Consider the following 12,839-nt stretch of genomic DNA (forward strand, 5'->3'; position numbering starts at 1 on the left):
GGGGGGGTAGGTATAGGAGAGATGTTAGGGGTAGGTTCTTTACTCAGCGTGTCGTGAGTTCATGGAATGCCCTGCAGTAGCAGTGGTGGACTCTCCCTCATTATGGGCATTTAAGCGGGCATTGGATAGGCATATGGAGGATAGTGGGCTAGTGTAGGTTAGGTGGGCTTGGATCGGCGCAACATCGAGGGCCGAAGGGCCTGTACTGCGCTGTATTCTTCTATGTTCTATGTAGACCCGGGTTCAATTCCCGCCTCAGGCGACTGTCTGTGTGGAGTTTGCACATTCTCCCTGTGTCTGCGTGGGTTTCCTCCGGGTGCTCCGGTTTCCTCCCACAGTCCAAAAATGTGCAGGTCAGGTAAATTGGCCATGCTAAATTGCCCATAGTGTAAGGTAAAGGGGTAAATGTAGGGGAATGGGTCTGGGTGGGCTGTGCTTCAGTGGACTTGTTGGGCCGAAGGGCATGTTTCCACGCTGTAAGTAATCTAATCTAAAAAGTCTACACGACCTTCCAAAGAGTAACCCATCCCAGACTCATTCCCCTACCCTTTATTTACCCCTCACCAATGCACCTACCCTACATATCTATGGACAATTTAGCATGGACAATTCACCTGACCTGCATATCTTTGGATTGTGGGAACAAACAAGAGAACCCGGAGGAAACTCATGCAGACACGGGGAGAACATGCAAACTCCACATAGTAGTCCAAGACTGGAATCAGACCTGGGTCCCTGGTGCTGTGAAGCAGCAGTGCTAACCACTGAGCCACTGTGCTGCCTTAACCTATTATTTCTGTCTTAAATACACCTAATGACTTGGCTTCCACAGCTGTCTGCAGCTGTCTGCAGCAATGAGTTCCACAGATTCACAACTGTCTGGCTTAAGAAATCCCTCCTTGCCTTAGTTCTAAAGGATCAACCCTTCATTCAGAGGCTGTGCCCTCAGGTCCTAGTCTCTCCTACTAGTGGAAACAGCTTCTCTGCACCCATTGCAGGCTTCTCAGTATTCTGTAAGTTTTAATGGGATTCCCCCTCATCCATCTAGTGCAGACCCAGAGTCATCAATCATTCCTCATGTTACAGGCTGTTCATCCTCAGGATCATTCTTGTAAACCTCCTCTGGACTCCCCACGTCAAGACAAGCAAACCCTTCCTTGGATTTGGGACCAAACTCTCATGGTTATGCTCAGGGTCATGTGGAAAATGAAACATTTGTGATTAGCAGAGGGTTGGATCTTTTGAGGCTGGGAAGACATATGTTGTGGGGAGGACTGTTCCAATCACTGTTTCCAGCCAAGAGTAAGTCATTAGGTTTCACTTTATTCTGGAATTGGAATATCCTCTGTAAAATGGTAAAGCAATGGTCCAAAAATCATTCATATTAGTTCAGTTTAAATAAAGAAACAAACAAAATCTTAAATTATGAACTTAACCTGTTCTGTCACAGGATTAAATGTGCTGAGTATTTTTAAAGCAAGGGATAGAGAAATATTTCTAATGGCAGTGGAGACTGTTGATGAACAGAATGTGCTACCTCACTCTGTGATGTTGCTAATTAAGGGTCACACTTAGATAAGGAACAGGATTTGTTGCAAAATTATTGTCTGGCTAAATATTCCTCAGTAAAATATGTTGCCAAAGTATTTCACGCTGTTCTACTCTATCACAGTCTTAAACATTGCCCTTTTTAACAACAGAGACCAAACCTCAAATACTCAGAGACAAGTGGATTTTGAAATTGCATTGAGATGTAAAGGTTAAACATGATAATTTAGAAAGATCCCGAGCTGTTCTGGGAAAGCAGGACAGCAATTTCCAGGAGATCACTCTCCTCAAGGTTTCATTTCTACCTAATCCTTACTTCCTTCCTCTTGAGTTTCTGAGTGTGCTTCTGATTGACACTGAACAGAAGTAGAATAAAAATACAGAACATTTAGAATTTAATATTTGATTTTACAAAAGTGAACATAAACGAAAAAAACAAACAGCAGGAATCTGAAATTCCTGTAGGGGCTCTGCTAATGTTTAAAGATGTAATAATCACAGGTAAAAATAATGCTTGGTCTGCGGAGTTGGTATAGAATTGAAGAGCCTTTAGTTAACAACTGTAAATGACGCGGTGGTGAGCCCTTCTCCTAATTAAACCAAACTCACAGAAATGTTCACCTCATCTCATAATCTGTTAAGGTATGAGTGACAGAGAACTACCCAAATTCTACTATTTAAAGAAAAAAAACAATTTTATTCTTTAAGTCCAAAAGTGAACATTAAGCAACAACTATTTACAACTCTAAGCCTCCTTTGTCTTAAGATTTGTTATTTACCTCCCACTCCATAAAAATAGATTGATCCAATAAAGCCCCTAGTAAATTTACAGCAAATCAATTTTCAAAAGTAGACAGCGACTGTCGCGTCCGGTGTCGATTCTCCTCTGTTTGTAGATCTCCCGTATTCTGTATTCTGCTTCAGTATTCTGCTGCAAAGATGTTTCATATGAAAAAGATACCTTTTAGAGAAAGGGTGTTTGGACAGTCTGTCTGATAATGGCAGGTGGTGCTCTTTCTGCTAACTGTCCAAAATGTTGCTTTTTATACACCAAAACATCAGATTGTCTCATTTGTTTGATCTTCTCAAAACAGTAAAATTCAAATTCGATTGTATTTTAGGATTGGATGCAAGTTTGCTCGCTGAGCTGGAAGGTTCATTTTCAGAGGTTTCGTCCCCATACTAGGTAATATCTTCAGTGAGCCTCTGGAAGCATGGCATTCCAACCAGAACTCTATCAATAAACACAGTGACTTGGAGCCAATTTACCATCCCCTGATAAAAATAACAGGAAATGACATCATCATAGGAAATGACATCACCAATCCAAACATATAATTAGAAAACAGGGGTCATCAGCAGTGCTTCGTCCGGAGGCTCACTGAAGATCATACCTTGTAGGATGACGGAAAGTCTGAAAATGAACCTTGTAGCTCAGCGAGCAAACCTATATCCAACACCACAACCTGAGCTAGAAATCTTCTTAAAACTCACTAATACCTCTGGGCTTTAGTATCTTGGGGCATATATTAAACAGATTGGTTAAATTCAAACTGCTGTGAAAACAACTCGTATCTAGGTTACAACAATATATTACATCTTTCATTTTTCCAGCAAACTCTGACTGCAAGTCAGTCACATGACAGTTACCTGCAAACTCTCACTCACAAAACAGCCTTCAGTTTCTCGTAAAGGTACGATATATGCCTTCAGCTTCATAACTCAATTTAAACATTAAACTCTGATCAAGACTAAGTCCAGGGAGCAAATATGTAAAGCCAGTGATCGGGAAACAGAAACAACTATTGCCAAATGCAGATTTTGGAAATTAATTATGAGAACTTCTGTTAGATTTCATTTTGTATCCAACCGAGTAGATTATTATGTTGAGGTAAACATATACAATGACCTTGACACTTGGAGTTACTCAGTTACTCAGAGTCTCAAGTTATTTCTGCTTAAACAGATTAATAATCTTAATATTCCATTGGGATAATGTGCATGCATCCATGATGTATACACAGGCACTTAGTATACACAGACTACAACAGTATACATACAAACCAGGGCCTATATGCATACATTAATACCTCCTTCATACCTATCCTGCCTCATTTCTGTGCAGGTTGCTATTTTCCCAGGTATTGGTGAGCAACTGGATGCTGTCAATTCCCAACCTGAAAGTCCAAATAAGTGTCTGGCAGCTGAAGCTTACTATGGGCTCCTTCAGACTGGACTCCAATCCTCAGTATTTCCGGGCACATTCCATGGGCATTGATCACCCACACACCACTTTTGAGGGAAGTCAGCATCAGAGACACACAGATTGCAGATAGACGCATACTTTAGCTCGCTGGCCAACACCCTAACATCTCGCAGCAGTTTAGATGAAAAAGAAAGTCCTCCTACAATCATGCAACATTTTCCACACCTTGTTTCATTCTTCCCAAGATTTCCTGTTTCAGTGGGAATTTAGGGAGCCCTTTCTCTCTATAGGCTCACAATGATCTGGAATAAGACCCTGCCCAAATCCACTTCAGGAAGGGCTCTAGCAGAGGTGACAGGCAATATTCAATCAAATATGATACTATATCAGATTACAAGCACAAGACCCTGGTCTTTGACCCAACCCCCATGCTGTCTGTCCTCAATATTATTTCCATCCTATCTCTTCCATGAAAAGGTAATGGCCTTAAGTTTCAGTTATGGCTGGACCTTCAATAAGCATGTGTCTTGTTCTGGTCATCAATAAGTCAGGGAGACATTCGGGCCCTCATCAAAGAGAAATTTCTGATTCTAAATGTAATTGAAAAAGGAAAAAGGAAAAACCAAAGAGAGACTTGACTTTTTCAACCTTAAAGGTCATTCAATGAAATTAAATAAATTGCAAGACAAAGCAACAAACCAACAAAAGAAACAGATAAGAATGATGTGTAAATGCTCCCTTTAACTTTCAGAATGATCAATAATGGAACAAACCGTGGAGACTGGGTAGACCTGGATTCATTTCATAACTGATTAATTGCTACAATGGGAATGCATGATTTTTCTGGATGTATGAATAAAGCTGGGTCAACTAGCGTTTGCTGCAATTGTCCTCTGCTTCTTTATCTGGAATAATCTCAGATCTTGGACGCAGGGTATACTATGACACTGAGTTTAATTAGATCCTCAGACACAAAAGAAATGAGAGAAACAGGAGAAAGGTATAACTTTGATGCTTCAGTTTATTTTTGGGACATTTCACAAACAAAGCTCAAACCTTTAAATCCGTGCAAATAATCACAATAGGGTGGGGTCAGTTTCTTTTCCAACAAAAACTTTTGTAGTTTTACATGCGAGGATTCAAAATCCAAAGCTTATGCTTGTTGCATTTGTTCTGCTGAGAGTGGTACATTGGAGTGATCCAGTAAACCAGATTCTGCCAAAAATAGTAACATATAACATCAAAATATTGAACTGTCCATGAAATCAATGTACTGAGGCATTAAACCACTTTACTTGCTGCTTCAATTGTACATACAGAGTTTTAACGTCCAGACTTGTCTCCTCAATTAGTTTCGAAAGTCTGATGCTGGAAAAGCACAGCAGATCAGGCAGCATCTGAGGAGCAGGAGAATCGGTGTTTTGGGCAAGAGTCCTTCATCAGGAATGAACCTTCTGATGCTTCTTCTGCTCCTCAGATGCTGCCTGACCTGCTGTGTTTTTCCAGCATCTCACTCTCGACTCTGATCTCCAGCATCTGCAGTCCTCACTTTCTCCTCAATTAGTTTGTCCTAATTTACCACATCAACTCTTATCCTCTTTACAATCTTAGCAGCATCTCTCACAGTGATTACTGGTCCCAAATAGTGACCACTGGACCTATATAGTTGAAACCTAGTTAAATTGCTAACTCTCTTTGATCATCCCCCACTACAAAGATGAATTTACCCAATAAAAAATATCGAACTGTGGATTCTGTAAATCAGAAATAAAAAGAGAAATTGCTGGGAAAGCTCAGCAGGTCTGGCAGCATCTGTGAAGAGCAAACAGAGTTAACGTTTTGGGTCCTGTGACCCTTCCTCAGAACTGATGGTAGCAAGGGAAGTGTGGGCTTTTATGCAGAAGAGAGGAAAGATAAAGGGGTAAGGAGTAAACAATAGGTGGGGATAGAGTCCAAAGAGAAACACAGTTGGCGGACAAAAGAGTGGATAATGACCTGAATAAGCTATTAATGGAGACTGTAGTGGCTAACAATAGGTTGTGTGTAATAGCAGACTTTGCCTGATGTGTGGGGATGGGGGCTAGAACACAAGGGAGTTCAACCCTGAAAGTTATTGAAATTGATATTAAGTCCAGAAGACTGCAGGGTCTCCAAGTGGAAAATGAGGTGTTGTTCTTCTCGCATAAGCTAAGTTTCACTGGAACACTGTAGTACGCCTGAGACAGAGAAAAAGTTAAAAATCACACAACACCAGGTTATAGTCCAACAGGTTTAATTGGAAACACACTAGCTTTCGGAGCGACGCTCCTTCATCAGGTGATAGTGGAGGGCTCGATCGTAACACAGAATTTATAGCAAACACTTGCAGTGTGATGTAACTGAAATTATACATTGAAAAATTGATTGTCTGTTAATCAATTGTCTGTTAAGCCTTTCATCTGTTAGAATACAGTGATAGTTTCACTTCTTTCATGTGTAAATCACAAAACCCTTTTTTTTAAAAAGTTGCATTCTCGGGTTAGCTGTTAACAATGGGTTAAAAAAGGGTTTTGTGATTTACACATGAAAGGCTTAACAGACAATTGATTAACAGACAATCAATTTTTCAATGTATAATTTCAGTTACATCACACTGCAAATTGTTGCTATAAATTCTGTGTTATGATCGAGCCCTCCACAATCACCTGATGAAGGAGCGTCACTCTGAAAACTAGTGTGCTTCCAATTAAACCTGTTAGACTATAACCTGGTGTTGTGTGATTTTTAACTTTGTACACCCCAGTTCAACACCGGCATCTCCAAATCATGAGACAGAGAAGTTGGCAAGGGTACAGGATGGGGTGTTGAAGTGGCAGGCAACTGGAAGCTCCAAACACTAACACAGGTTACAGCCCCTCCAACATTTGGCAGCCTGAGCCCATTATCTCTTTTGCAAATCCCAGTCTTTCACATGTTATTGCCTACAGAGTTTCCGTTACCTCCACCTGCCGCTGGCTTTAGTCCCACATTTCCTGATAATTCCAGTAGCTGCTGTTGGAAATTGACTTCCCTGTTTCCCAACACAAAGGCCACCACAATGGGATGTGAGACCTAACAGAAAAAACAACGCATCTAGAATCTGTTCTCACGTAAGTATGAAAGGATAGGTTCCACGTCAGGTTCTATGATAGGGGTCGACAGCAGGAATACACCCAGGTCCAGGAACATGTAACAGACACCAATGTAAACTCCTGGTCTGATTGGTCCAGCATGTAATCACCATGACACTGAAATACGACTGGGCACTGGCTCACGCGCCTGAGCGGCTTTTTGTTCGAAGATTTCTTTTATACCTTACCTCTCTGATGCACATAACTCAGGAATTCTATCAGGGTCTGAAGTATATTTTCATCAACTGAATGTAGTGGATTACCTTAAAGTGAAAAAATAATGTCAGGTATTACAACATAATAAGATCTCATTGATTCTGTTATTCCAGTTAACAAAGCAACTCCCAACATGCTGCAGAATTATCACCCCATTAATACAGAGCTCAGTATAATTTACATCTGCCAGCCTCCTCTCCTGTCACTGTCACTCCCCCTGAAATACCCTACCCATCACCGTCACTCCCCCGAAATACCCTACCCATCACTGTCACTCCCCCTGAAATACCCTACCCATCACCGTCACTCCCCCGAAATACCCTACCCATCACTGTCACTCCCCCTGAAATACCCTACCCATCACCGTCACTCCCCCGAAATACCCTACCCATCACTGTCACTCCCCCTGAAATACCCTACCCATCACCGTCACTCCCCCGAAATACCCTACCCATCACTGTCACTCCCCCTGAAATACCCTACCCATCACCGTCACTCCCCCGAAATACCCTACCCATCACTGTCACTCCCCCTGAAATACCCTACCCATCACCGTCACTCCCCCGAAATACCCTACCCATCACCGTCACTCCCCCTGAAATATCCTACCCGTCACCGTCATTCCCCCTGAAATACCCTACCCGTCACTGTCATTCCCCCTGACCATCACTCCCCCTGAAATACCTTGCCCATCACTGTCACTCCCCCTGAAATACCCTACCCTTCACTATAACTCTCCATGAAATACCTATATCATATAAGGTATAGGAGCAGAATTGGATCATTCAACCCATCAAGTCTGCTCTACCTTTTGATCATGGCTGATGTATTTCTCAACCCTATTCACTCGCTTTCTCTCCATGCACCCTGTACTTATCAGGAGTCTATCTCGCTCTGTCTTAATATATTCAATGACTTGGCCACCACAGTCCTCTTTGGCAATGAGTTCCACAGATTAATCATCCTCTGGCTGAAGGAGTTCCACCTCATCTTAGACTAAAGGGTCATCCCTTCACCCTAAGGTTGTGCTTTTGTGTCATAGTCTCTTTTCTTGGTGGAACCATCTTGTCCATGTCCACTCTAACCAGACCTCTCAGTATTTTGTAAGTTTCAAAGAGATTTCCATACCCCCACCACCCCATCCTTCTAATCTCCAGACCTTCAACCGCTCCTTATATAACAAAGACTTCATCTCTGGGAAGATTCTTGTAAACTTCCTCTGGGCCTTCTTCAAGGCTAGCACAACCTTCCATAGCTACAATATTCCAATTGTGATCTGATCCTGCAGCAATATGTCATTGCTGTTGTATTTTAGCCCTCTTAAAATTAATGTGGACATTTCATTTGCCTTCCCAATTGCCTAGTGAACCTGCATGTTAACTTCAAGAGAATTCCAAACTCTCAAGTGCCTTTGTGCTACAGATTTCTGTAGTAACTATTTTCCATTTAGAAACTAGTCTATACCTTTATTCTGGGCTGAAAATGTGTTGCTGGAAAAGCGCAGCAGGTCAGGCAGCATCCAAGGAACAGGAGAATCGACGTTTCGGGCATAAGCCCTTCTTCAGGAATCTTTATTCTTCCTACCAAAGTGCATAACCTCATGATTCCTCACATTGTATTCTATCTGCAACTTATTTTCCCCTTCTCCTAGCCTTTCTTACGCTTCCCAGCTTCCACAACACCACCAGTCCCTCCACCTACCTTTGAGTCATCTTCAATTTAGCAACAAAACCTCAGTTCCTTTGTCCAGATCATTAATGTATAACATGAATAGCTGTGGTCCTAACATTGATCCCTGTGGAACTTCACACATCACTGGCTGCCATCTGAAAAAGAGCCTTCCATCCTCACTCTCTGCCTTCTGCCAATCCTCTATCCATGCTAGTACCTTGTATCTAACATCATGGGCTCATTTCTTACTTAGCAGCCTCCTGTGCAGCATCTTGTCAAAGGCCTTCTGGAAATCCAAATAAATCACATTCACTGGCTCTCCTTCATCTAATTTGCTTGTTACTTCCTCAAAGAATACTAACAGATTTGTCAGGCATGATGTCCCCTTGATGAAGCCGTGCTGATTCAGCACTTGCAAATACTCTACAATCCTAGCCTTAATAATGGACTCTGAAATCTTACTAACAACTGAGGTCAGGCTAATCAGCCTATAATTTCCTGTCTTCTGCCTCCCTCTTCTTAAACAAAAATGTTACATTGGCCATTCTCAAGTGCTCTGGGTCCTTCCTGGACTCCAATGATTCCTGAAAAATCACCACCAATGCCTCTATAATCCCCTCAGTAATCACCTTCAAAACTCTGGGGTGTAGTTTGTTTGGTCTGGGTGATTTATCCACCATCAGACCTTTTAGCTTCTCCAGCATCTTGTCCTGAGTGATGGCCACTACATTCACCTCTTCCTTCTGACTCTCTTGAAATTCTGACATCCTTTTGCTGACATTTACTGGTGCAAATTACCTCTTCAGTTCTTCTGCCTTTTGTTCTCCATTACTACAACTTTACCCCTCACTGCAACTCTCTCTGAAATACCCTACCTCTGACTGTAGCTCCCTCTGAAATATTACCCTCTGAAATAATGCCCAGACTCTTGGTTTTTGATTTGTTTAACACTTTAAAGTTTTCTCAGTTTATTAAAGTTATTTCAATGTTGAAGCTTGTTGAAGTGTAAATCTTGTAACTTCTAGGATTTAAAAAAAAATTGCATGTTATAGGCTGAGCCCACAACTGAGCAGAGTCTCTCAGTTCCTCTGAACCACAATGAAGGCCTCCCTCTGCCCTTCAATCCCTCTGACTCACCTGCAGGCTTCCCTCAGTCCCTCATGTTTCCTGTCTACACCCACATTGAGAAGAGGGATGGCAGTTCAGGTCTGTGCTGGTTCACACCACGACAAGGACACAATAAAAATATCAATAAACTGTTCTTACTGGAACTTGTGACAGCTGATTTGTAATTGTCATCGAAGGTATCTCTCTTTCCAGCGAGACCCCCTTTGTCATTCAGTGATCTGTGACCATTCGCTGCATCTTAAAGTAAAGATACTGTACTGAGTTCATTCACTGAAAATAAAACACCAAAAACCAACAAGACTTCTACTAACAGATCTAACACATCCCCGTGCTCAATATTTTCAAAATCAACCTGTTCAGAGATATTATGACATACTATTGGAACAGGTGGGACTTCACCCTAGGCCTCCTTCCCCAGAGGTTGGGATACTACCACTATACCTCTTCTGCGTACCCTGGAGATAGTGAATTGAAGAAGGTATGAATGAGGAAATGATAAATGAGTGAGGAAGAAAGAGAGAGTGTGAGAGGGTGAGTGATGAAAGGAGAGGGTAATTGACAGAGGCAGGAAGTGGAGGAGGGAGAGTGGAGGGAAGTGTGAATGAGGGAGGAGAGGATGAGGAGAGGGTGAGTGTGAGGGAGGGAAAGTGTAAGGGAGAGAGAGAGTTTGAGTCAGGGAGGAGAGAGAGGGAGGGGTCTCCTTCTGATAAATTTGACTGTCACCCATTTGCATATTTAACGACCCTACAGCTACCTTGTAGCCTATGATTTTAAGCAGCATCAAATTGAGGCGCCAGCAATTCCCCAGCCACCCACTTCACAAATTCCTGAGTAAAACATTAAAATGGGCCAAAACTAAATTTATTTCAAATTAAATGGGGATATTTTAAAAACTTAAAACTTTCCAATTCTGAAGTAAAATAAAATTACATTCTAAGCAATAGCTCGAATTGAATACTAACCATTCATTCATGCAAAGTAAATTCCAAACTTCCTACACATTCAAATACACAATGCCAGGATCTCAATGGCATGGGTTTGGAATGTTAGCTCTGTTTCTCACTCTACAGGGACTGCTTGTCCATTCAGTGATTCCAGAATTTTCTGCCTATATTTCAGATTTAGAGCATCTTTAACATTTTGCACTTTGCAGTAGCTCTTTGAGTTACATCAGGTACCTCTTCAGGACCTAAGCAGATAAACTCAATTAATGACTTGGTCTTCTATATGATAATCCAGACTCTCTCTCAATGCACCATTTATAAAACAGAAATTCTCCTACTGTCCTCAATCTGAAAAACACAATGACCATTAGCAGATTATCTAGACAGTTCCTCTCTCCCTCTTAGTGGATCTGCTACACTTCAACATAATTGATTGACTGTGAAATACTTTCACATGTTAGATGGAGAATGCAAGGTACAAATAAATTCAATTTCCTTTTGTGAAATTTCTCTTGACTAAAGGACCCACATCATCAAACATCAAATTAGAGGTTTTCCTACAGTCAGCCACATTTAGGGGATGATCAGGATGGGGTCTGAGGTGATGACACCTTTACTTACGTGGACCTAACAGGTATCCAGCACTGTTCAATGTCCAACCTCTCTTGTCTTTAGGCTGAAAAAGACATTATACCGATTAACCTTTCAATTTATTTTGCTTTCATAATGGATAACTTGCTTGTTTTTCAACCAGTAATTTACTGTTTCTGCACAAGTCAGTAACACATAAAAAAATTTTTGAGACAGCCCAACCTGTCAGGAGACCCAAAGAGAAATCCCTCCACACCTTTACAGATCAGTAGTAAATAATCCAACTACTAGTAAATAATCCAAGGAGAGTGACCAGCTCTGCAAAAGCTCATCTCTTTAGCTGTCTGTGGTGAAAGGGTTAAAATTGTGTCCCAATACATGTGTGAATCTAACCGAAAATGGAAGGTGTCGCTTAGTCCCGTGTGAATCTTATTATACACCTTCCCGTGTGAATCTTCTTATCTGTATGTAACCAGAATGGAATGTGTTTTTTAGCCTTGCTCTGCTGTTCACATGAATGTTTATATTTGGAAAAGAGTATATCAGCTGGAAAAGTCTCCAGTTCGGGGAGTCTGCTCCGGGGTTACGTTTAACCGCCGAGCGTGGGTTGTTGGCAACCGCTCTACGAGAACTGACGGCTCCCAGTTCCGGTAACATGTAGAGTGAGTATAAGCCAGACCCGTTGTAAGTATGAGACCTGGTTGTGGCGACGCTGCGGGGAATAAAATGCTCATATTCTAGCAGACTCGCCTCTTGGCTGTTTGTTCTGTGTCAGACTACTTTCCTGCGAGCCTGGTCCTTGACCTTGAGAATTTTGTAAAACACTGGCCCAGAATACCCTCCAGTCAACCATTACCATCAAGTCAAGGCATTAATCGTGATTCAATGGAGAGTGCAGGAGGGCTGGCCAGGAGCAGCACCATGTATACCTCAAAATGAGGTGCCCAACTTTCTGAAGCTGTGTGCATGTTAAATAGCAGTGAGTGATAGACAGAGCTAAGGTAACCCCAAGCAACAGATCAGTCTAAGCTCTGCAGTCTTGCCACATTTGGTCAAGACTGTTGCTGGACAATTAAACAACTCAGGAGAGGAGGAGTCTCCGCAAATATACCCAGCCTCAGTGATGGAAGAGGCCAGCACGTCAGTGTAAAAGACAAGGGTGAAACATTCACAGCAATCTTCAGCCTGACGTTCCGAGGGGATGATCCGTTTTGATCTGCTCCATTGGCCCCCAGCCTCACAGATACCATGTGATGTTTAGAAACTGTTGGAGGCACTGGATACTGCAAAGGCAATGGGCCCTGACAGCACTGTGGCCATGGCACTGAAGGCTTCTGCTCCAGAACTCCTGCTAAACTCTTCCAGTACAGTTACAACACTGGCATC

The 12,839-nt window shown here is 42.1% G+C and overlaps 1 protein-coding gene across 2 annotated transcripts in view; it reads right to left on the reverse strand.

Annotated features, from left to right (window-relative positions):
- Nucleotides 1-4,757: 4,757 nt before the first annotated feature.
- LOC122542420 (galanin peptides-like) overlaps nucleotides 4,758-12,839 on the reverse strand; it is a 14,290-nt gene continuing 6,208 nt past the window's right edge. Inside the window, exons 3-6 of one of the 2 annotated variants that reach the window (XM_043680111.1) lie at nucleotides 11,484-11,538; nucleotides 10,057-10,149; nucleotides 7,092-7,166; nucleotides 4,758-4,969 (exon numbers count right to left, since the gene is read on the reverse strand). In XM_043680111.1, the coding sequence (XP_043536046.1) occupies nucleotides 4,908-4,969; nucleotides 7,092-7,166; nucleotides 10,057-10,149; nucleotides 11,484-11,538 (285 nt within the window). In that variant the 3' untranslated portion in view covers nucleotides 4,758-4,907. Of the gene's footprint in view, nucleotides 4,970-7,091; nucleotides 7,167-10,056; nucleotides 10,156-11,483; nucleotides 11,539-12,839 lie in introns of both variants that reach the window. The other variant, XM_043680110.1, reaches the window with a different exon arrangement.

Source organism: Chiloscyllium plagiosum, chromosome 40 (assembly GCF_004010195.1).
Source record: "Chiloscyllium plagiosum isolate BGI_BamShark_2017 chromosome 40, ASM401019v2, whole genome shotgun sequence".
NCBI classification, from domain to species: Eukaryota; Metazoa; Chordata; class Chondrichthyes; order Orectolobiformes; family Hemiscylliidae; genus Chiloscyllium; species Chiloscyllium plagiosum.